At 38.0% G+C, this 27,096-nt stretch overlaps 1 protein-coding gene across 1 annotated transcript in view; it reads left to right on the forward strand.

The window, feature by feature from the left end:
* btv (dynein cytoplasmic heavy chain beethoven) overlaps positions 1–27,096 on the forward strand; it is a 696,240-nt gene that overhangs the window by 600,769 nt on the left and 68,375 nt on the right. The window contains exons 60-61 of the mRNA XM_090384033.1: positions 5,829–5,948; positions 12,453–12,657. Of these exons, the coding sequence (XP_090240159.1) occupies positions 5,829–5,948; positions 12,453–12,657 (325 nt within the window). The remainder of the gene's footprint in view (positions 1–5,828; positions 5,949–12,452; positions 12,658–27,096) is intronic.

Below are 27,096 nucleotides of genomic sequence, written 5' to 3' on the forward strand. Positions count from 1 at the left end.
GATCCTGCAGTGCTTCTTTAACCAGTGCCTCCATTAATTTTCCTGGAACCGAAGTTAAACTAACAGGTCTATAATTACTTGTGTCAGCCTTTGATCCTCCTTTGTGAATTGGGGTTACATTTGCACATCTCCAGTCCATGGGTACCTCCCCTGAGTCCAAAGAAGCTCTCATAATTATGGCTAGGGGTTTGCTTACTTCCTTTGCTGCCTCCTTTAATATAACTGGATAGATCCCATCCACCCCGGGTGCCTCTTTTATGTTTATCCTCAACAATTTCTCCTCGACTTTCCTCTCAGTTATTAGAAAATCATCTAGCTCACTGCCAATGTTTACTTCACCTACGACATTCCCCTTCCTGAATAACTCCTCATGTGTGAATGTAGATGCAAAATACTCGTTTAGATTGTTAGCCACCTGAGCTGGATCCTCAACTGTTGAACCATCAACATCCAGTGGACCAATCTGATTCATCCCTTTCCTTCTTGAGTTTAAATAGGTAAAGAACTCTTTTCTGTTTTTCTTTGCATCCTTTGCCAAGGATTTCTCATAATCTGCCTTTGCCTGCCTAATCTCCTTTGTGACTTGGTTACAGACCAACTTATATCTATCATAGGCTTCCACGTCACCCATTAATTTGTATGTATCCCATGCATTTTTCTTCTCTGCCATATGTCTCATAAGTTCATCTGACAACCATTTAGGCCTGAACCTTGAACAATATTTCTTGGTTGGTATGTAAATCCTGGTAGCTTCCAAGATTAGTTCCTTGAATGCTTCCCATTTTGAATTTGCTGTTGGTAACATCATCAGTTGGTCCCACTGTATAGAATTTAAATACTGTCTCAGACCATCATAGTCGCCTTTACGAAAGCAAAAACCCTTCCCTTTACCTCTGATGGTAGTTACCTCCTTGAGTAAATCCCACTTCAGCACACTGTGATCACTGCCACCCAGTGGTTCATTTATCTGCAGATTCCTAATGCATGAAGAATCACTACTGATAATCAGATCAAGAGTATTACTCCCTCTAGTTGCCTCCCGAACATGCTGGTGTAGAAAACAATCATCCAATAAATCCACAAAAGCCTTGCTAGTGTGTGAGTGACCAACCCACAAATTCCAGTCAATATCTGGGAAATTAAAATCCCCCATTATAAGACTCTCTGATTTACTGGCCCATTCTATTTCCCTGTACAGTATCTTATTATACTCATCAGAGTCATTAGGCCTATAGCACACTCCTACTCTCAATTTTGATTTACCTATGCTTATGTCACACCAAACTGACTCAACACTGCACTGTCCAGCGATGTCAACTGGCTTCACTTCCTTGGATTTTATGTGTTTTTTAACTAATAGCATAACCCCTCCTCCCTTCCTATCCTGTCTATCCTTTCTGTAGACGTTGTACTCCCCAAATTCCAGTTCTGCATTCCTTATATCTGTGTGACACCACGTCTCTGATATCCCAACAATATCTGCCTTTGATGTTTTGAGTAATACCTCAAATTCATCAAATTTATTTACTAAACTCCTAGCATTAGTGTACACGCAAGTATACATGCACCTGTTTCTATTCTTAGCTACCCTAACACAACCCATGTGTTTACTTGTACCGCAATGACTTCCAGCAGTCTCTGAAATATCCTGAATCTTGTTTTTCAGGCTTCTGCTCATTCCAATAGAAGCAGTGCAAGAATCTCTTTCACCTCTGCCAGTGGCTACTGTTAATCCATTAGTCTTTGTCTCCCCCCAAGCTAGCAGTTTTCCGACCCACCTAACACTGCCTCGATAGCATCAGCAAATATTCTTGCACCCTTTCTATTTAAGTGTATCCCATCCCTGTAGAAGCAATCTCTCCTGTTAACAAGTACAGTCCAGGCTGAAAAAAATTCTACCCCTTCAGCCTTGCACAATCTTTCCAGGGCCGAATTGATCGACAAGGCTCTCATCATATACTCCCTCCTATCGTGTCTGGGCAGAATTGCAGACACTTTCAAATTCAACCCTACTTCACGGCTTTTTTTCAACAGTGACCTGTACTTGTTAAGTAATTCCGCTGGTCTCCTACTCTTAATATCATTAGTGCCAACGTGTACAACTATATCACCTTTTCTCATGTCCTGTTCTAGACAGGTTTTCAAACATATCACATTTCTCACATTTTTTTAGACTGTGATGTGTGAGAGAATTGACCCCCTGTTGTTCTCCCATGAATCACAGTACTATTGCTACTCTGTGCTCGCTGCTTTGCTGCTGTAGTCTGGGTCATGATTCCCTTTAAGTATAATTTAATTAACAATGAAATTTAATAAGATTAATTAATTTTACTGATGAACTGATAATACTACTAATATAATAGATTTCTAATACAGTGCTACATATTTTGCTATTTAGTTTTACGTTAAACCTTATGCTATGCAGTTCGTGATTTACGTTACGCTGTTCCATATTGTATAACAATGGCAGCACGTTACGAACCGTAAGATCTACGGACGCTAAGTATTAACTTTCAAAATCACTGTCTAAATTCAAATAAACCAAGGAGCTTGACTAGGACTATAAAGCTACTTATAGAAAATAATTTAGTATAACATTAAGTCAATAAAATGACTAAATATATATAAAAACTTAGTGTTTGCTAGAGCTGCAAAAATCTTGGCCAACACGGTAATATCTCCATAACATATTTATTTACAGATATTATTGATTGTGCAATATACTGAATGATTATAAAGTTTTTTGTTAAGTTCATTGGCGGTCTTTATTTTTGTAGCCATTAGTTACAGAGAGTTAAAAATTTGAATTGAACTTTGGTTGAATCTATGGCCAAAATTTCTTAAAACTGTAATTTTTATTTTCTGCTATTTGACATTATTATCAAAAAGAATACAGTGTGATCATCTTCTCAATATTAGAAACTTAGCTTTGCTGAATTAATAAAGCATCATTATGTGCATTGTTTTCTGCCTTGTTGTAGATCACAGTGTTTTTCTAATTCTTGTAAATGTGCTCCAGTGGAGTTATAGTGGGGAACCCTGCATCCTATTTCTGTGCTGATACACTTTAAACTGAAGCAGATGAAGCCTTTCCATGATTGAAATTGATTTAACTTCACTTATGTTCTGTTACGACGTTTCTGTGTTGTACTGTTTATGAATATAGCAGTTCATTGAGACTACCAAGCAAATTATCATTTGTTGTAACTTCTTGAAACAAAGGCATGTCAGAACACATAAAATTCGTGCCTCTTTCCTATGAGTGGTGATTATCAAAATTACCACCAAAAATTTTTGCAAGCCCCATCTAAAATTTAGAAATTCTTAAATAGTCAAACAGTGTATGCCAGAACAGAGAGACAAAGAACACTGTACATCTATAAAATATATTTCTGTGAACTTAAAACCTACAAACTGCTCCTTCTAAATCTTTTGATATCACTAATGCTAGTCAGCCAATGTCAAGCAATACTGTCTTTTCCCAAACTGGAATGATCCCCAAATGAGTTCCCTTCATTTGATCTTGTGATATATATCACCAAGTATTAAATCCAGATCCCTCCTTTTAATCTTATCAATAAATAAATTATGTGTATGTATATATATATATATATATATTTGTACACTGAAAGGACAGAATTCTTGGAATACCTGGTTCCTGTGCAACGAGATGCTGTCACCCCTCTTGCTAGTGTATGAACCCACCGCTTATAGGTATATAGGTACACTGCATTCACATAGATGGTAATTCAATGTCAGTATGGATGGACTTCTTGAGTTAACTGACTTTGAAAGAGGGATGATAGTGGGTGCCTGACATGTGGGTCATTCTATCGCAGAGGTGGCACAGAAATTGCACTATCCCCATTTGACAGTATCAAGTGAATCAGGAATATGCCATTTCCAGAATAACATCTCATTGTGGACAGCGCTGTGGGCAGAGAAAGGTGGTGGATGAATGTGGCCATCGACATCAGTCTCGCATTGTTTCAGCCAACTGGAGAGCGACAGTGGCACAAATCACTGCCGACTACTATGAGGGAGGTTCCAGAAATGTCTCCACCAAGACCATCAGGCAATCATTAGCTGCAATAGGTTATGGGAGCAACATAGGACTCTACACTTCAACTGGGCAAAAGAACATTGACACTGTACCGTGGATGATTGGAGACAGTTCTCCTGGTCTGACGAGTCCCATTTCCAGTTATATTGAGCAGACAGGAGGGTGCATATCTGGCAGAAACCACACAAAGCTATGCACCCGTCATGTCAACAAGGAACTGTTCAATTAGGTGGACGATCAGTAATGGTCTGGGGCGTGTTCAACTGGCAAATGTTGGGACCTCTGGTACATCTAGATGCATCTCTGAATGGTCCGGGTTATGTGTCCATCCTTGCAGACCATCTGCATTCCTTCGTGGTCATCTTGCACTCACAGCGCAATGGACTCTTCCAGCAGGACAATGCACCTCCCCACAAAGCCGTGGTGACTAGAACATGGTTTGAAGAGAATTCCACAGATTTTACCACCATGGAATGGCCCATTCACCAGACAAGAATCCTGTAGAGCATCTTGGGGAAGCTGTGGAGAGGTCCGTTCAAGCTTTGGATCCTCCAACCAGGAATGCAATGGAATTATGGACAATGGTGCAGCAAGCATGGATGGAAATACCTGTGGAACACTTTCATGAACTAATGGACTCAATGCCTCACTGTGTAACTGCCCTTATCCAGGTGAAAGGTGGGCCAACCCATTACTAGGTAGGTATCCCATGATCTCTGTCCACTCAGCATGTGTGTGTGTGGTTTGTTTACTCTCTCATTTATTTTTAAAGATTCAAGCTTGTAAATACAGTCCATTCCGGTTATTTGAGATACATCGGGACTACTGCATTTTGGTCCGATTAAGTGGCTGCCCCCAATTATCGAAGTTGCACATAAATAGTTAAAAATACAAAGTACCCCTCATTTACAATTGGTTCACTGTACAATCAAATCACATTACGACGAACTCAACATAGTAAAGTACCGTTCACTATACGATGTGCAGTAAGCGCCGGTCATTGTGATCACGTTTGTGAAATGAATTTTAATTCTCTTAAACAGCGATTCTAATTAGCGAAAACAGGAGGAATATTATCCACAGGCTATAAAAGCAAAGATATATTAAGCACAAATTTACCCTTTATTACCTTACCAATTAAAAAATTAAATGATACGTGAAAATCGGAAGAATATACGTGATAATCGGAATAATTAATACGTACAGTAATATGTACATACGAACTAGTTGAAATTTCTGTTCACTGACATTTGTGGGTGGGGATTAAAATTTAAAACAGTAAAAAGATAAGCAATCGATAACAAAGAACACGGCACACAAAAATTGCAAGTGAGAACGGAGTAACGAGTTACAAAACTTTAAAAATAGGAATGAAGAGAAGATCTGAAAATTAATTTTTTTATATGATTGAAGATTCCGTGGAAGTGTAAACACATCTCACCATAATAACCCACAGAATTCCAGCTGTCGGTATTATCGCAAATTCAGTAAGATCGAGTTTACTGTCCGTTTATGATAATTTCACTAACAGAAAAGCCCAATAAATAGGTGACTGCTAATTGTTTTTGTTTTATGGTTGCAACCTCCAGAATTTCGACCGAACCACATGGTACCGTCAGAGACAATCGTAGGGTAATCTCCAGTGCTGCGGTCTCCTGTCCTGATTAAATGGCATGTTATCCCAATTAACTAGATAATTAGCTTTCTCTGTAATTTTATAAGTTTCAGACATTAATAAAATCAACCATTATTATTATATTTTTAGGAATGGGAAGCATTTACAGGCATGCTTGTCACAGATATCAAACTGGATAAAACAGCAATCAAAGCAGGTTTGCCTGAATGGATTGAAGAAGAAAGAGCAATGGCTGTGGCACTTCTCAAAGTAAGATTGAATTATTTCTTTTAAGCAATTGAACAAAATTTAAAATTTTTGTCATCTGAAATGGTGAGCTTCAGATTGCTATTTAATGTGCACACTGCATTTGAAATTCATTGGAGCCACGTGCTGTTACTTATCTTTTTATTAATAAGTGTTAATATTCTTAAGTTTTATACTAAGCTTGCACACTTACTGGCATAATACTTTGGTGCAGTATGGCCTACAATGCTGATCACTATAAAACCAACAAAACAATAATTAAGATTGTAAAAAAAAAAAAAATTTATAACTTTTAGTGTATCTATGTGCAATGCCATGCAGATCATTGAATAGTAGAAACCAAAAATATATCCTCATTAAACTCAAATTATATAAAAAAAAATTTAGGTACTCCTAAATTTAAACTGAATTCTTTTGATATTCATAATAACTGCTCAATCCTACACCAACCGTTATTAAAAATAAATAAATAGTGTTGTGTTAAAATAATAATGATGGAAATAAATAAAATGATATATTCCACCGGATAAAACTGATAAAAAGGTAATTGTCTGTACAATAAAATATGAAATTTTAAACTGCAATGAATAAATTACAATAAAACAATATGGATAAAACACAGGATAATAAAAGTGCTAAAATGCCGTAGCTTTCAGAGGCATCCGCCTCCTTTTTCAACAGTGAGGTTTATCGTACGGCACATCCTTAAATATCACGGTTCTCAGCACATGTTTCTACAGGAGCATGGGCAGTATTCTCCCCATGTGCACTGGAACTGGAAATGGCTTGGGAGCGTGCCAGGCGGAACCTCTCATCCCCTCCAAGAACCACTGCCTTGAAGAGGGTATGAATGCGGATTTCCCTGTCTCTATTAATGGTATTGCTCTCAGAGGAACAGATCCTCAAGCTCTCGAGCCATTTGCGGTCCCAAAATCTATGTGCCCAGTCGACGATAACAGCTTCGTCTGGGGAGATTTGATGGTGCTCCTCCCAAAAATATTCTGCCACAGCAGACTTCCCATAATCCACTGTCTTTATCGTGTTCATAAAAGACGATCTTTAAACTGACATTTCGTTTCACCAACATAACATTCCCCACAATCCAGGCACCTGATCTCATACACGACCCCACTTGTACATTCCCTTGGTATGGGGTCTTTGACCTGTGACACAACTGTGTGTTACCTCCGCCCTGGCAGCTGCACACAGCATGTCTGGTGGCAATCGCGTAATACCCAAGCTATATGCTCAGTTAGGCCTGAATAGTAGGGAATGTATGTGGTGGCAACTGGTGTAAATGGTTCTCTTCGTCTGTGCTCCGCTTCTCGGATATATTTATCTATGATCCTCTGGGGGTAGCCACATTTTCTGAGATCCGCTGTGACACGTTTAATTTCTTCTTTTTTATCCTCGGAGGTGCTGCAATGGGACCCAGCCCTATCCAACAATGCCCTGATAACACTGTTCTTATGATGGTTGGTTTGTGCCGTATTGTAATGTGTATATTGGCCCCGGCACATGGGCTTCCTATATACACTGGTTTTCAAACTATGTACCAACACATCAAGGAAAGGGAGGGTACCCTCTACTTCCACCTCTGAGGTAAACTGAATAAACGGGGAGAAACTATTAAGGAAACCACGCACCTCATCCTCTCTCCCCCTCCGAATAATTTTAAACGTATCATCGACATATCGTTTCCATGTGTGCATAGGGAGAACCGACCCATCAAAAATCCCGGCTTTGAGCTCCTCCATAGCTAAATTTGCTATGATAGCACTAAGGGGAACCCATTGCTGCGCCGTGAACCTGCTTGTACATTGTAGTTTGAAACACCATGGGGGTACTTGAGAGACATGGCTCCACCCCACTACAAATGTCATCCATGCTTAATGGAGTCCTGTTGCTTAGGGTGTCATCCTTCTCCAATGCTATACGTGCACATTGCACCCCATGGTCAATAGGAATGAACATGAACAAGGATATCACATCGGTGGATATGATACCATGGCCTCGCCCTCTTCTATAGCCTGATCCCTTATGAATCGCGCGAAGTCTCCACTATCCCGAAGAAAAATGCATGGGATACTTACAAATTAACACATGACACAGAAGCCTATGATAGATACAAGTTGATATGCAACCAAGTTACAAAGGAGGTTAGGCAGGCGAAGGCAGATTACGAGAAATCCTTGGCAAGGGATGCAAAGAAAAACAGCAAAGAGTTCTTTACTTATGTAAACTCTAGAAGGAAGGGGATGAATCAGATTGGTCCACTTGATATTGATGGGTCAACTGTTGATGATCCTGCTCAGGTAGCTAACAAACTAAATGAATATTTTGCATCGACATTCACACATGAGGAGTTATTCAGCAAGGGGAATGCCAGAGGTGTATTCAACTCTAGCAGTAAGATACAGATTCTTGAAATAACTGAGAGTAAAGTGGAGGAGAAACTGTTGAAGATAAACACAAGAAAGGCACCCGGGGTGGATGGGATCTATCCAGTTATATTAAAGGAGGCAGCAAAGGAAGTAAGCAAACCCTTAGCCATAATTATGAGAGCTTCCTTGGACTCAGGGGAGGTACCCATAGACTGGAAATGTGCAAATGTGACCCCAATTCACAAAGGAGGATCAAAGGCCAACACAAGTAACTATAGACCTGTGAGCTTAACTTCTGTTCCAGGAAAATTAATGGAGGCACTGGTTAAAGAAGCACTGCAGGATCATTTAGACAAGACTTCAGTTATAGCTCAGACACAGCATGGTTTTGTTAAGGGGAAGTCTTGCCTGACCAACTTGATTGGATACTATGATGCAGTCACAAAAGAACTGGATGCAGGGAATAACTTTGATATTATATACTTGGATCTTAGAAAGGCTTTTGATACTGTTGCACATGGAAGACTGCTACACAAATTGGAGCAGTGTGACATTGGAGGCAAATTGCTGCTATGGATAAAGGGGTGGTTGAGTGGGAGAAGACAGAGAGTGGTAATCAATGGACACTGCTCATCGTGGACTAATGTTATTAGTGGAGTCCCTCAGGACTCAGTGTTGGGTCCATTATTGTTTTCTGTATTTATAAATGATATTGATGATGGTATATCAAGCTTAATGTCCAAGTTTGCAGATGATACAAAGGTTGGCAGGGTTGTCAAGGACAATACTGACACTATGCTGCTGCAACAGGATCTGGAAAGGTTGAGCAGATGGGCTGAGAGGTGGCAAATGAAGTTTAACATTGACAAATGTAAAGTACTACACATGGGAAACAGCAACCCCAGAGCAACGTATCAACTCTGTGGTACTACACTGACAGTGGTAGAGAATGAAAGGGACTTGGGAGTGATTGTGCAGGCAGATATGAAGTTCTCTGAGCAGTGCAGACTAGCTGCAAGAGTAGCTCATGGAGTATTGTCAATGATATACAGGAATTTTTCCAGCAGGGATAAGGAGGTGATTATTCCATTGTATAAGGCAATGGTCGGGCCGCACCTAGAGTACTGTATACAGGTCTGGAGGCCTCATTTCAAGAAGGATGTAGAGCTGCTGGAACGAGTACAGAGAAGGGCAACAGGATTAGTGAATGGAACAAAGGGGTGCTCTTACGAAGAAAGGCTTAAGTTTTGCAAATTACAGTGTCTGGAGACTAGGCACCAGCTAGGTGATCTGATAGAGGTGTATAAAGCCTTGAATGGTTTAAGCATGCTCAATGCTGATGGGATTCTTCCTCTAGCTCAGAAAAATCACCTGAGAGGGCATAAATTCAAATTGAGGAAAGACAGATGTAGGATAGACGTGCGGAAATTTGCTTTAGCCAGCGGGTGGTTGGTTGGTGGAACAGACTGCCATCCCTTGTGGTGGAGGTTGATAGCCTAAATAAGTTTAAGGCTCAGCTGGACAGGTATTTTGAACGAACAGAGGGGTGAAGTGGAAGTGGGGTTTTTTTTTTTTTTTTTTTTTTTGGCTGATGCTGCATAAGCTTGCTTTCTTGCATCAAATGCCTCTACTAATGCTAATGCTAATCCCTGATGGTAGAATTGGAATGTCCAAAAATAGGAGAAATCAGTCTGGCTAGGAACCTGGACAAAGCATGTGTAGGACTGCCTATAAATGACACAATCGGCCTAAGCGGAACCCCCACCTTATGAATCTTTGGAAGGCCATAGAACCTAATTGGCATCCTATTGCATGCAATGTCCAATAAACATCTTTGGAAATCTTTTCAGCCTTTAACCAACCTTGTAGAGTCTTGTTTACCTGCCTTTCCAAACCCACCAATGGATTCCTACGAGTAAACCTGTATGTCGATCTATCAATCAAAAGTTCCAAGGCTTTGCTACAATATTCTTCTTTGTCAAGGATCACCGTTGACCTACCTTTATCTGCAGGCAAGACCACGATACTACCATCTTGTCTAAGCTCCTTAAACGCTTTGCTCTGACTAATGCTGAGGTTGGAGGGAGCTACCCGAGCCTGACTCAAAATGGCTGAGGTTCTTGTACGGATTTCATTGGCCACGACCACAGGTAACTTACTCACAGCTCTTTCGATGACCATAGCCACTTCTGCAATTGGCGGATTAGGAGGGATCACCGCAAACTTTGTACCTAAGTTTAACACCCCCTCTTGTTCCTTAGTTAATTGTTTGCTGCTTAAATTGCATATAAAGTTACTAGTCACATTACCACTTCTAATATTACATTTGGCCACAGCCGAACATAGTATTACGTATATAGGAAGCCCATGTGCCAGGACCAATATACACATTACAATATGGCACAAACCAACCATCATAAGAACAGTGTTGGATAGGGCTGGGTCCCATTGCAGCACCTCCGAGGATAAAAAAGAAGAAATTAAACGTGTCACAGCGGATCTCAGAAAATGCGGCTACCCCAAGAGGATCATAGATAAATATATCCGAGAAGCGGAGCACGGATTAAGAGAACAGTTTACACCAGTTGCCACCGCATACATTCCCTACTATCCGGGCCTAACTCAGCGTATAGCTCGGATATTACGCAATTGCCAGACACGCTGTGTGCAGCTGCCAGGGTGGAGGTTGCACACAGTTATGTCACAGGTCAAAAACCCCATACCAAGGGAATGTACAAGTGGGGTTGTGTATCAGATCAGGTGTCCGGATTGTGAGGAATGTTATGTTGGTGAAACGAAATGTCGGTTTAAAGATCGTCTGGGGGAGCATATGAACGCGATAAAGACCACGGATTATGGGAAGTCTGCTGTGGCAGAACAGTTTTGGGAGGAATACCATCAAATCTCTCCAGACAAAGCTGTTATCGTCGACCGGGCACATAGATTTTGGGACTGCAAATGGCTCGAGAGCTTGTGGATTTGCTCCTCTGAGAACAATACCATTAATAGAGACAGGAGAATCTGCATTCATACCCTCTTCGAGGTGGTGGTTCTTGGATGGGATGAGCGGTTCTGCCTGGCACGCTCCTGAGCCAGTTCCAGTTCCGGTGCACATGGGGATAATACTGCCCATGCTCCTGTAGAAACACGTGCTGAGAACCGTGAGCCTGCTGATATTTAAGGATGTGCCGCACGATAAACCGCACTGTTGAAAAAGGAGGCAGATGCCTCTGAAAGCTACAGTGTTTTAGCACTTTTATTATCCTGTGTTTTATCCATATTGTTTTTTTGTAATTTATTCATTGCAGTTTAAAATTTCATATTTTATTGTACAGACAATTACCTTTTTATCAGTTTTATCCGGTGGCATATATCATTCTATTTATTTCATTTATTTACATCATTATTATTTTAACACAACACTATTTATTTATTTTTAATAACGGTTGGTGTAGGATTGTGCAGTAATTATGAATATGAATAATCCCAACCCCTGAGGCCTATTTGAAGATTTGAATTCTTTTGAAATATGCTGATAGTGATAATGATGATGATGTTTCTTTTGGTTTTAAATAAATCTGAACTGTTTCTTCTTGAATCTAAAGGTAAAAAGAAAGTGCCTTTCTAATGCTGTAAACAGTGGCATACAGGTTATGCTTCATATAGCATCTGCCCATAGGAAATAGTTACTTAGAATTGAAACGTGTGCTTTTATTTTATTTTGTGAAATCAGTTTCATTGATAATGCCACCTGAATCTCCGCATTGTTCACTTAGTTGTCAGGGAGTAGTTGAAGTTGATTAAAATGTATGGCTATAGATGTGCCTAAGCTTTTTCTAATCTGGTGATCCCTTTATCTGATTGGTTGAAGCCAGTCTTCACTGTTAATTCTTTAATTCTTAATGACATTTTTAATTAATCTGTATATTAATTATAAAAATTTCTTACTTTGCTGTTGTTTGGTTCAGCAGAAAAACAAAAATTTTTTGATCTTATAATCACTAAATAATTCAGTGTGCTTCTCCAGTTATTATTTTTTAAATAGTAACCTGAGTCTTTTTATACAAAAATTAAGTGCATTAAATGTTATAATGTTTATATGTGTTCTTTAATTTTATTTCAGGGTACCTTCCCCCAGATGTATTTTGATCTGAAACTAGAAAATGCTGATATGTGGCACAGTTTTGCTACTAGCAATCATTGTGAGCAAGAAATTCCTAAATCTGTCATTTCTATACTTAGTCCCTTTCAACAAGTGCTGTTAATTCAAGCTCTTCGTCCAGACAGATTGCAGAGTGCTATGGTACATTTTATATGCCAAGTATTAGGTGAGGAAATGCTTAATACTCTTGATCATTATGTGTACTGTGTAAAGCAGTATTACTTTTTAGTATTAGTTGTTGGCTATTTGTTCAGAATATTATATACTTCCCATTTATTTCTTAATTTTTTATTTAAATTAAAGATTATCACTCTTAAAAAGGATTCAGAAGTCGCCTAATATAGCAACTGAATTATTACATATCTTCTTCATTTTCAATGAGATAGACATTCAATATATTGGGAAAAGCATCATAATGTGGTGAAATTATAAAAAACAGTGGAAAGTAAAAGCAAAATGTGCATTTTATTATATATTTTTCCACTCCTATCTACACTGTGGCCATTTTATTAAGCACATACATTTACCCTGTTTTTTTTTTTAAATGAAGCACTCCTTCAGTAACAGCTTCATGTGTTCTTTGTACTATGCAATATAAAGCAGGTGGGCTTTATATACCTAGGGATGCTGTTTTCAGTAATTCAGTGTGTAAATGGGCAAGATTTAAGTAACATTGAACTTTTTGGCATTGTAGGCAGCACCAGACATGCCAGTATGAGTATCTCAGGAACTTTTTTTTAAGAAGAATCCCAAGCACAAGAGGTATTAAAACCTGTAGTACTTAGTACTGTGCATCAGTTGATAGTTCAGAAGAAGATCCTTGTTGACATTAGACTTGAATTTCTGTAGAATGTAATTTTTCAGAAAATATGTGTGAAGGGATTTGTGTGAAGAAAGTATCTATAGAAAAGGGATGCAGCAGAAACAGAACATCTGTTAGACAGAGAGTGGAGAGACTTTGTTAAAGATGAGTCATTAATGCCTCTTTTGAATGGAATCTAGAAGCCTGACAGAGGTTTTGGAGGCACCACACCAGATGTGGGAACAATATTCCATGGTGGGGCAGATTTATGATTTGTACAGAGTAAACAGATATTTGGAAGAAAAGTAACTCTGAGAGAAAAAGAGAAATCCAGTTTTTTAGATACAGAGCAAGCAATATTTGTAATCTGCTTATGCAACGAGAGATTAGAAGTCATGGTAATCCTCAATAAAGATATATGATCTTGCCTAGAAATCAGTGTCATCGAAGATAAGCATAGGAGCAGAAGAATCTTTTTTGCAAGATGTAAAATAGGACTGAGTTTTAGACGGATTAAAGTCAACTCCATTATCTTTGTCCAACTGGAGAATTAAAAAGGTAATTAATATACAAGAGGAAAAGAATAGAGGAAAGAACTGACCCTTGGAGCACACCTCAAGTTAGAAGCATTAGTGGAGAAGTTAGAAGACAGAGAGCTATCTACCATCACCTTCAGTGAGCAGTAAGAGAGAAAACTGGATAACTAATTACAAAAAACAATTGTCAAACCATAAGATGGAACCTTGTTTAGAAGACCTTTATGCCAAACATGATCGAAAGCCTTTGAGATGTCAAGAGTAACTGCTTGTGTTTGACCGAACTTTTCCATTGAATTTGTCCATAAATGGATAACATAAGCCAGAATATCACCAGTGAATCAGCACTGATGGAATCCATACTGGCGATCGTTCATCAGACGGAATGTTTTTTAGGTAGTTTAAGTTATTGTTGTTGTTATTGTTATTTTGGTTTTTAGGAGCATTAGCAACTAAGGCCATATTGCTCCGGGAATATGCGGTGGTCATTACCTTGACCTTTCCACATCCTCCGTATTTGGTGGTGACGGGCTCGAACCCCGGTCTAATCAAGAAGCGTGTGCTACACACTGCTGCTCCTTCCCACCTGGCTACGGAGGTGCGGTAGTTTATGAGTTGGCGGTTAATTGATTTCTCCATTACTTTAGAAAGAGTAGAAGTAATTGCAATGGGACGATAATTGGATGGGAGGGATTTGTCACCCTTTTTTAGGAACTGGCTGGATATGAGCAAATTTCCAAGCAGAAGGAAAAACACCTTTGGAATAAGAAAGTGAAAAAAGGCGGCAAAGAAAAGGAGTAAGTTCAGGAGCACCAGTTTTGAGAACAAGTGGAGAAATACCATCAGGACCTGGAGCTTTCTTAGCATCACGATTGTTCAAAATCCTTCTGACATCCTTTTGACGGAAGACCACAGAAAACATTGAATGGAGCGTGTTGGGAATGGTGGGAGGTGTTTTACCAAGATCATTAATACATGAGTTGGAAGGAAAATGGGATGCTAGCAGGTGAGCTTTATCCTTGGCTGAAGTGACAATAGAACTGTCTAGTTTTGAAAGAGGTGGGAACAGAAATAGGCAAAAGCTGTGGCTAATAGCTTTGGCAAGAGACCAGAATTCTCGATTGCCATTTGGACAAGAAACAAGTTTTCTACTCTTAGCCTGTTCGGAATCTAGTTTGAATGATTAATAACTTCTTTACAATTGTTGCAAGTTTGGTGTAGGCAGAAAATGAAGCTGGAGATTTGGATACAAACCAATTGTGATATGTAACATTCTTCACTTGAACAGCCTTTGCACATTTATTGGAAGGTCGTGTCAGAATAATTTCGCTGACATGACCTGAGCATCCGTTGACATCAGAAGAATTTATAACAGTAATCTGACCAAGGAAAAGAAACTGCCTTTGCACATTTATTGGAAAACTAAAGTTTATATAAAGGACAAGATTTTGAGGTGGAGTGTGGAATAGAGGATTTCATCCCTAGAAGAATAATTTCACTGACACGACCTGAGAAACTGTTGACATTAGAAGATTTAAAACAGTAATCTGACCAAGAAAAGGAATAGAAGAAATCTTTCAGATCATTCCATTTTGCATCCTTGTAATGGCGAACAACACGAGGTTGAGAAGGCTATGAGAGAAAGGTTCCATTGGAGAAGAGACCATCACCAAGTTGTTATCTAAGATGCCTAGAGAACCACTCACCTCGATCGTGTATTTAGAAGGATTGTTTGTGAGAAAAAGATCAAGCAGGTTGGCTGTGTGGTTAGGATTGTCTGGTTGTAGGTAAATGAACAATCTGTGCGAGGTCATTAGTAATTGCAAAAGCCTTAGCATCTCAACTAGCTGGGTCCATGTGACTAGAAAATGGAAGCCTGCTGGAGTTATGAACATTAAAATCACCAAGGAAAATTACCTTGCTATTAGGAAAGTTGTACTGGAAAAAGTTAAGTTTCAGTGAGTTCCAAGTGATTAGTGGAGCTGGGAGAACAATAGATGCAACAGATGAATTTGACAGAATGTGGTAGAGTGATTTTAAACCAGAGAAGTTCAAAAAGCAACTGCAACCCTCGTGGGGTTTTCACATATGACTGTGTCTTGGATATATTAAGATTGGCTCAATAATTGAATAAAATTCAGCCAACAGCAATGCTACGGTTAAAAACATCAATGAAAGTTAACAATACTTGTGCAAGATAACAGAAAGGCTACAGTCAAACAAATAACAATCCAGTACAAGGGGGGTAACCAAAATGGTAATCCTTGTCATAGATTGAGTAGTGCAGCAGACAACCAAACAAGGTTTCACTCCTGTCAGCAAAAAAAAAAAAAAAAAAAAAACACGAAGGTATGATTATATTGGGCTCAGGAACACCAAACACTGGTAGGTTGGAAAAAGACTGGAAAAGCATTGCCTTATCTGATGAATCCCACTTCTTGCTGTTTCACACTCGTGGGGAGAACCAGAATATGGTGAAAATAGCATGAGTCCATGGATCCATCCTACCCTGTGTCAATAATGCAGACGGATAGTAGTAGTAGTAGTAGTATTAATAGTGGCATGTGATGCAAGAAAGCAAACGTATGAGCTTATGCAGCATCAGCCAAAAAAAAAAAAAAAAAATTCACACAACCATTCCCTCTAAATGTTTGTGCAGTTCCTCCTTAAATTTATTTAATCTCATCATCAAAGTTTCTTGCGAAGACCGACTAACTGGTTAAAATAAATTTATTAAAATAAAAATGATATATACATAAGATAAAACAGAAATAAAATAAGATAAAAGCATTAAAATACAACAAGATAAAAGAGTTAAAATATATATAATAAAAGAGTTAAAATATATATAATAAAAGAGTTAAAATATATATAATAAAAGAGTTAAAATATATGTAATAAAAGCGTTAAAATAGTGTGCGTCGGGTTGCATTACATCATCAAAGTTTCTTGCGACGACTGACTAACTGGTTAAAATAAATTTATTAAAATAAAAATGATATATACATAAGATCTTATGTATATATCATTAATACATAAGATCTTATATATATAAAATGATATTTGTAAAATAATAAGAGGAGTTTACCTCAATATAGTACGTAGACCACTTCCATATGATACTCTCCAGAAATTAAAACGAAAAAATCGAAAACTTACATTAGAGTAAAAAATAAATAAAAACCAATTAACACAATTGAAATCAATTTAACACAATTAAAAATCAATTTAATGCAATTAAAAAGAATCTAACGACAATATTCAGAACGATTTTCCTTCCTTAATAGGAAGTTGATAGGTTAAATAGATTAGAAAACAGGCACAAGGCCTGTTTTCTAATTTATTTAACCTATCAACTTCCACAACAACAGATGGAAGTTTATTCCAGCAATTAACCACCCGCTGGCTAAAGGCAAATTTAGTGGCAGAGTAATGATGTGTGGAGTGTTTCTGTGTGCATACTGGGCCTCTTGGTTCCAGTGGAGCAATATTTGGATGCCATAGATTACCTGGGAGTTGTTTCCAGATGTGCACATCTGCAGATGGATTCTTTCAACAAGATAATATGCCAAATCACAAATCCAGAATTGTACAAAACTGGTTTCAGTAACATGAGAGTGAATTCAGCCTACTGCAGTGTTCTTTCTACTTGCCAGATATCAATCCAGTTAAGTCACTGTGGGATGTGATGGAATGAGCTTTTTGGAGTAAACATCTGTAACCATCCAAATTGCAACAACTGTAAGAAAAAATTGAGTCAACATGGACCAGCATCATTGTGACACACTTTCCACATCTCACCGAGTCCATGCTTATTATGACGAATCCAGGCTGTTCTTGAGATCTAAACTCACTATCAGGTGGGTGTGCCTAATAAAATGGCCATTCAGTGCCATTCCATTAATGGCACAGTTAATGAGTGTGATATAACATGACATATTTCTGTGAGAAAAGTTCTGCCCCTTATTGTCCACAATATGACAAAGTTACAATAAATAGCACACTGATAGATTTTCTTTACAGAAAGTTATTCCCAGAGTTGTATCTTTTTTTTTTTTTTTTTTTCCGATTAACATTTCAGAACCTCATATCATATGCATTGTTATTTATATAGACATTAAAATTTTAAACTTTACAATAAGGAAACATCCTATCTTAGAAAAAAATGATAGAAAGAGACCCAGGTATGAAAAAAACTGTGTAGTGGAGATCCTGTTTTATGTCCAAAGCCATATTTTATCCTTACGTCATGCTAATCACTAGCCTGCTAATGGAAGAAAATCATCTTTGACCCCCCCCCCCTTGCTTTTTTTCACCACTGCTTGATACTTTTGATGGGCATATTCTGCTTTTTTTCAGTTTATTGAACTCATTATAATTTTTTTTTTTTTTTTTTTATGAAAACCCCAAACACGAAAGGTATCAAAACCTATAGTACCTAGTACCATGCATGGGTTGAAGGAGAAGTATGGGGGAAGGGGGATGCCGGAAACTTTGCTCTAGAGACTAAACATGGGTTTCACCACTTCAAGCCTCCAATAAGCAAAGTAGTGGTATTTCACCGGTTGATGTAAGTCATCTACCACCTGTATGACTGTTAATCATGCCAAGAAAACAGTTACATAAGCAAATAAGTGTTACACTTTGTGTGTTATTAAGTATTTTGGGAATAATTGAAAAAACTGTTTAAAACCAAGCACTTTTTAATGTCATTCTGTTTTAGCATTATAATGCATACAAATGCAAATATACAGGGTGCTTCCAAAGTAGGAGCAAAAAAACGTACAAAATAAGAAAGAGGCATGCAAACTCTTTTCATTATAATCAGGCCCAATTTTTATGTATCAACTAGAGCCTATGTGTATACGAGGTATAATCAGAAAGTTTGAAGACTGACTTTTTACCTGTAAGTATTGGTGTTGTAATGGGTTGCAACTTGTCACAATGTGTTTAGTGAGTCATCTAGATACAGTAATGAATGAATCACCTGTTTACCTGTAATCAGTCTGAATTCTTCTTCTTCTTCTTTGGTCCTTAGCTGGCAGCTGGGGGAGGCAGTTGGCCATGCAACCAGTATGCTGCTGTAGGTGCCACAGGGTTTCGGACTTGCTCTGTGATGTTCTTCCATACAGAGCAAGTCCGAAACCCTGCGGCACCTACAGTCTGAATTAGCATGTATTGAATAGAATGTGTTTTATTGTTGCATTTTGAGACAAGTGGTTTTATTTAGCAGTGAATTTGCATTAAATTTTGTTTCAAATTAGGGAAAATTGCAATGGAAACCCATGAAATGTTAAAAACAACTTTTAAAGTAGATGATGCTATGTGTCATTCTAAGACTTTTCAGTGATTTGCAAGGTTTGAAGAGTGCTTCTTATCTGTCAAAGATGATCCTCATTCTGGCCACCCTTCAACTTCAAAAACCAGTGATTCAGTTATTCATGTTTGCAGTCTCATCAGGAAGTTTAACTATCCACAAAGTTGTTAGTGAAATTGATATGTCTTGTGGGTGTTGTCATTCAATTTTATTACAAGGTTTAGGAACACAATGTGTTTCAGCTGTTCAAAAAAAGCTGGGAAAGTGGACTCAGTGAATTGCTTCTTGCATTATGGCAACTCCACTGTACACTTGGCACACTAACTAACCCTTGTTTTAATTAGTATTTAAATTTACATTACACATCATTGCATCCCCCTGGTGTGTGAGAAAAAGATGAATAAGTGTGAGTGTGAGCGAAAAAAAAAATATACAGTGAAACTTCTCCTAACTTCCCCTTGAATGGGTTGAGCACGCTGAATTCTGATGGGATCCTTCCACTTGTTCAGATTACGAACCTAAGGGGGCATAAATTCAAATTAAGAAAAGACAGATGTAGAATAGATGTGCGGAAATTTGCCTTTAGCCAGCGGGTGGTTAATTGCTGGAACAAACTTCCATCTGTCGTTGTGGAAGTTGATAGGTTGAATAAATTTAAGGAGGAACTGAACAGGCATTTGGAGGGAATGGTGTGATTTTTTTTTTTTTTTTGGCTGATGCTGCATAAGCTCATACACTTGCTTTCTTGCATCACATGCCACTACTACTACTACTACTAACGGACACCTCTCGTTAACAGACATTTTCAAATTCCCCAACTCACCTCTATTGGTTTTAACGTATTTGCAGCTTCTGTCTAGCGGACATTGTCTGTAATGGACGCGGACAGGCAATCTGCACTGTTTCGTTTAGATTAGCACTTAATTTGATCTCCCCATAACGGACAGCAGGCGAGCTTACGGCCCTTTTCCTAGGAACTTTTCTTCCACATATTGCCTCAATCGTGTGTTTATTTTCTATTTCCGATTCTCTGAATTTTATCAAGGTTTACGTCGCGGTTCTAAACCCTTTTTCAAGAATTTTAAGGCAAGTGTAAAACTTCTGATGAATTCGGTGTGTGCAGGGGGGGGGAATATGGTCGGCCTTTCGTCTTTTCAGTTTCAGTTTTGTTCAGTGTCGTGTGAAGTGCACAATGTCTTCTCGTAAACATTTAACTTTAAAAGATAAAGTCGAACTCATTAATGCGTATGATCAGCAAAAAAATAGTGTTCGCAATCTCGCTGCAAAATTCAAAATCGGGAAGACGCAGGTAAGCGACATCCTAAAGGAAAAAAATGAACTGCTCAAACAATTTTGGCAACACGGAAATGATCAGGTTCAAAAATCAAACAGTTTCCCGAAAACTGTTGGACTTCAAATTGACAATGTTACGTATGAGTGGTTTTGTCGCGAACGTGCTAAAAAAATTCCCATTAATGGGCCTATTATTAGGGAAAAGGCTTTGGAAGTTGCGAAATCTATGGGAGTAAATGAGTTCAAAGCTTCTGTGGGATGGCTAGACAAGTTCAAAACTCGGCATAAAATTTCTTGGAAAACCGTAAGTGGTGAAGGTGGATCTGTTGATACTGGGTTTGTAACAGAGTGGACCGTCAAATTGGAAGATTTATGTCGTGATTTTGAAGCTAAGGATATTTACAACTGTGACGAAACATGGTTCTTTTTTAAAGCTCTTCCTGAAAAAACAATGAGTTTAAAAAACGAAAAGTGCCAGGGCAGAAAAGTTTCTAAGGAACGCTTGACTGTACTATTGTGTACAAATATGCTGGGAGAGTTTGAACAACCACTTTTTATAGGAAAACCACAAAATCCTCGTTGTTTCAAGGGCATAAAGTTGAATCTTTTGAATGTTGACTAGAAGTCTAATAAAAAAGCGTGGATGACACGAGATATCATGAGCGAATGGATAAGTTACTTTAACCAACACATGATTCGTCACAACAGAAAAATTATTCTTTTCATGGATAATGCTTCATCTCACCCGCACATTGAATTGTCCAACATTCAAATCGTTTTTCTGCCACCAAACACATCTGCAGAGTGTCAGCCCTTGGATCAAGGGATAATAAAAAATTTTAAACTTCACTACAGAAAATGTGTTTTAAGACATCTCATTGCAAACATGAACGATGTAACATGTGCGAGTGACCTTGCAAAGAAAATCAGCATCCTAGATGCGATTCAATGGATTTCCTCTTCAGTAAACGCAATTAGAAAACAAACTGTCGTGAACTGTTTTGTAAAGTCTGTCTTCTCAAACACAAAAATTGAAGTTGTGAACAGCAATGTGGAGCACCAAGAAGAACAAGAACTTCAACATCTATTGATAATGTACGATACTTCAGCTACAAGTGACCCTGGCTACAAAGATATAGACTCGAACCTCACTACAGAAGATGGTGCTATAGATAGCAACGACATTATCATCGATATTTTTCAAGAAGTTCCTCATGAGGATGAAGAAATGGAAGGAGGTCATTCTGTCGAAGAACATATTAACGACGAACCACCGATGAAAATAGAAGCACTCATACAAATCAATCGTTTAAAAATGTTTTTCGCCGCTGAAGAAGATACTGAAGGATTTTCGATGGTTTCTTCACTCCAAACAAATGTTGAAAACAAAATTATCAGCCGGAAGAAGGTGCAGAAGAAAATAAGTGATTACTGTATGTATTTTTCTTAAGATAAAGTCATAATATGCATAGCACAATTGTATGTATATTATTTACAAAAATATTGTGCAAAATCTATATATATTTTAATTTAATTTTACATTAAATGTTTAACAATTTTTCTTTATCTCTTGTGCATGTAATTGTATATTATTTACAAAAATATTGTTCAAAATCTATATATATTTTAATTTAATTTTACATTAAACATTTAACGATTTTTCTTTCTTTCTTTTTTTTTTCTCCCTCAGACTTCTTGTTAGTGGACACTTCTCTCTAACGGACAAATTTTCGTTCCCCATGGCTGTCCGTTAAAGGGAAGTTGTATATATATATATAAAACTTTGGAAAAAAAAAATTATAAAATAAGAAAAAAGTAGTAATTAAAAAAAAAAAAAAAAAGATTGCAAGTAGAGTGAGAATGCAGATTATGAATGAAATAAATGTCTCTCTCCCACCCCTTCGCCTGGTGGGTTCCCGCTGCCATCTAACATATCCCACCCCCAGAGTGGCATGGACAGCTTGACCTTCTTACCAGATTCGATACTACATGGACATGACAACCATCACTGACAAAGGCATACTGCGGCATTGCTGCCAACACGCCATTGGCGATCTGAACTGAGTACTCTAACCCGGTTCCCTTTAAAACCCCATCCCAAGGCAGGGGAGGGAGGAGACAGGTCTCTGTCTCCTCCCCCCATACTTCGCCTGGTGGAGCTCATCTCCACTGACCTCTTTGGGGATGCCTACTCTATCGTCCCTATTCTTCTATCTGTTTTCCCCCCAGTCTTCAGTCTCTCCCCTCTCTCTCACTAAACCGACCGAGTACACCCCTTAACAATGCTGCCAAATTCTAATCAACGTCTAAATTCTACCAGTTTCGTGTAAATCTCTGAGACAACTAACACTATTATCTTTTATCTAGCGTATAGCCTCACATGTCTAAATTTAATAACATCAAAATTTTTCCTGACTTATTAGGCCTTTTAACACATCTCTCTAGCGTTCAACCCCAACCAGCGATTTCCTAACAGCAATCCTATTAAGCATTAATGGCTGACTCTTTCGCTTCCATATCAGCAGTTACAAGCTACAGTACTGACTTTCAAAAATATGAAGAGCAAGCTGAACGGAATAAGTTGAATTTCTCTACCAAGATATCTCATTCCTATAATCTACCATTTCTAAAAGAGGAATTACTTACAACCATTACAAAATTGCCTAATAGCGCACCAGGTCCCGATGGCATTTATTATACTATGATACAACACCTAAACTCTGATTGTCTGGAAATCCTACTAGCTCTATATAATAGAATTTTTCTGAACAACCTATATCCATCCATATGGCGGCGTGCAATTGTCCTTGCATTTCCCAAACCCAGAAAAGATCCTTCCTATACATATAATTATCGCCCAATTTCACTGACCAGCTGCTTAGGAAAAATCCTTGAACGAATGGTGCATAATAGACTTACGTGGTTGCTGGAAAAAGAAAATGTTTTATCACCCCACCAATTTGGATTTAGGAAAAATAGATCAACACTTGACCTACATGTCAAAGTGGAAACAAATATTAGAAACTCATTTATAAGAAAGCAGCATATGGTGATGGTAAATCTAGATCTTGAAAAAGCCTTTGACACAACATGGAGATTCAGAATTCTACGAGATCTATTTCAATTAGGATACAGAGGACAATTTCCACAATTTATAGAAAAATTTTTTGCCGACAGAACATTTCAGGTACGATATAAAGGCTGTTTATCTACAATCTATATACAACAGGAAGGGGTTCCCCAGGGCTCAGTATTAAGTGCAACTCTGTTTGCACTGCGGGTGAACAATATCACAAAGGTTATACCACCATCATTGGAAATATATATGTATGCAGATGATCTTTCCATTTCATTTCAATCACAAAGCATGAACACAATTGAACGACAGCTGCAATTATCCATAAACAAAATAGAAGTATGGACTAAAAATAATGGATATAGAATATCTGAGAAAAAATCAGTTGTTATACACTTCTGTAAAATGCATGGTCTTCATCCAGAACCTGTCTTATACTTAAATAAAATTGCTCTACCTGTTGTTCAAAATTCTCCTTCTTGGGCTTAACATTAGTTAGAAAACTAAACTTTCATGAACATATACTAAGACTTCGAACTAGTTGCCTCTTAAAACTTAACATCTTGCGCACAGTATCCTCAATGGCCTGGGGAGCCGACAGGTCCACATTATTACTATTATATAAAACTTTCATTAGATCTCGTTTGGATTATGGATCTCCTATATATGCTTCAGCAAGAAGGATCATCTTACGTCGCCTAGATACCATTCACCATAATGCTCTCCGCATAGCTCTAGGAGCATTTAGAACTTCTCCAATTTACAGACTGTATGTAGATGCATCAGAAACCCCTCTGCACCTTCGACGAGATTATCTACTGCGCATGTATGCAGCGAAAATATATAGTCAGCCATCACATCTAAATTGGTCCATTATTCACGATCCACCATGGACAAGGAATTATGATTGCAAGCCAAATGAAAATAAACCAGTAGGACTGCGTCTCAGACACTTAGCTCAATTTTGGGAAATACATTTCCAGCACATTTCTGCAGTAGATATAAACTCAGAACCTCCTTGGATTCCGACTACGCCTTTATCCATATCATATCTTACAAAGAGGAATAAAAAAAAGATCTCTCCAATCGTTATACAGAAGCTCCATGCACTGCACAGTTTTGAAAATAGAAACAGTCATCAGATTTACACGGATGGTTCAAAATCGAACAACTCAGTAAGTGCCACAGTAGTTTTACCGGAATATATTATATCCGTCTCCTTGCCTCATGTTTGCAGTATTTTCACAGCAGAATTATATGCTATTAAACTAGCACTGGATGATATTACCGAGCATCAACTTCTACCTGCTCTAATCTATACTGACTCCCTTAGTGCAGTAGCAGCTCTACAGAACAGCAAATATTCCTCAAATTCCTTGATTCAGCATCTCAAAAAACAACTCAGAGTTTTGCATAAAGAAAGAAAACAAGTGTCTATCTGTTGGATTCCCAGCCATGTTGGAATCCCAGGAAATAATCATGCAGACCAAGCCGCAAAAAATCCAGATCTTAATATACAAGATAACTTTCAGTTTGTACCATTTACAGATTATAGGGATGTATTTCGTACCAAATATACTTCCATTTGGAAACAACTTTGGAGGGACAAACCGTGCAATAAACTTCGCAGAATAAAAAAACATCAATGTTCGTGGCGTTCTAGCTCACGTACAAATAGGCAGGAGGAAGTTATATTAACAAGACTGTGCATTGGACATACCTTCCTCACTCACAAACATTTACTTCTAAGAGAAGATCCTCCACTCTGCTCCATCTGTCAGATACAACTTACAGTAAGGCACATCCTGATTGATTGTCCATCCTATTCAGCCATTCGAACCACATCCTTCCAATCATTAGCAAACTTGCAAGCTGCTCTAACCCTCTCTCATGTACTTGATGACAAAGCAAACCTAAGTGAACTCTTTATATATATTAAACATCTAGGAATAATAAATACACTCTGATATATCCATCCTAAATTATTAAAATGAACATAATGACACTGACAGACACATATTGGCCACAGTTGCCCTTGTGTTGTGAAACTTTCATACCAACAACAACAACAACAACAACTGCACAGACATGGCCCACACACTTTCAAGTCTCTGGCTTAACAGTGTACTGTCCTTGATACAGCGAACACACGCAGAGATGGGAGAAATCCCAGGTGCTGTCTGACACAAACATACCTTATGCACACTTGGCACTTTCTTTTCAAGAATTTCTTGCAAAACACTCATTGTTGTGTCCCCAGTCCACTGGATTTAGTATCCTTTGACTTTTTTTTGTTTCACAAGCTTAAAACCCCATTTAAAGGTCACAGATTTGCAACAACTGAAGAAATTATTCAGAATTCAACAGAGGAACTGTAGCAATTCCAAAAGAAACTTATTAGAAATGCTTCCAGAGTTCCATTGGAATTGGTGCATAAGTGTTAAAGGCAACTAATTTGAAAAATATCCATCTGAATAGCAAGTAAGCTTCTTCACTTCCTAAATGTTAATTCATTACTCAAACTTTTTTATCGCATCTTGTAATTCTTGCTGATACTGACTACACCAAATCTTGAAAAAGTCAACTGAGATGATACGTTCCTCTGTGGCAACTTAAAATTTGACAACATTGATGCTAATTATTGTTTAATAAAAGGGCATTTATTAAACTGAGCTGTCATACAGAAAATTTTTATGGGATCTTATGATGGGTAGTGGGGTATAAGTAATTCTGTACGTTCTCTCTCATGGAAACCAAAGAAATAATTGCAGCTTGATTACTAAGGTGTTAATTGCCGAAATAAATGATCATTGGCTAACATATTATCTTCTTCTTCCAGTCACATAGCTCCCTGAGGAGCTGTTGTGGCCACCAACAAATTCCTCCAATTGCATCGATCGTGTGCTATATGAGCAGCATCGCAAAGTGTTATGCCCAGAAGTTCACTGATCCCATCCTTCCACCTAGTTGCAGGTCTTCCTCTGCACCTCTTCCCCTCGGTTTTTCCTTCCATTATATTCTTCAACAGAAAGTTTTTCCTTCTTACTATATGACCAAAAAACTTGAGTTTGCTTTTGTTGATGCTATGAAGAAGAATTTTAGGCCTGCCAATTTTATTCAATACCCACTCATTTGTTCTTCAATCCAAGTAAGAAATATGCAGTATTCTCCTGTAACACCACATTTCAGTTGCCTCGATTTTCTTCCTGTCAACCATTTTCAGATTCCATCCTTCACATCCATAAGTGGCAACTGGAAAAATTAATGAATCGATGATTCTCAGTTTTGTCTTTAGGGGCAGATCATGATCTCTCCATAATTTTATCAGATCAGCGACCAGTTTTAGCAATTGCCTGTCATCTCTTTACATCATTTGAGCAGTCATTATTTTTATTTTTTCTTGACCCTAAGTAATCAAATTCATCAACTTCTTCGATATCTTGCCCATTAACCTTCATTTTACTGGAATCAATATTATCACCAATCACCATAATTTTAGTTTAACACACATTCAGAAACTCTCCTCAGAGTTTCTTTAAGATGATCCTTAGAATTACAAATTTGCACAGTATCATCTGCAT

Source organism: Mastigoproctus giganteus, chromosome 10, assembly GCF_048544385.1.
Source record: "Mastigoproctus giganteus isolate SK-2022 chromosome 10, ASM4854438v1, whole genome shotgun sequence".
Lineage (NCBI taxonomy): Eukaryota > Metazoa > Arthropoda > Arachnida > Uropygi > Thelyphonidae > Mastigoproctus > Mastigoproctus giganteus.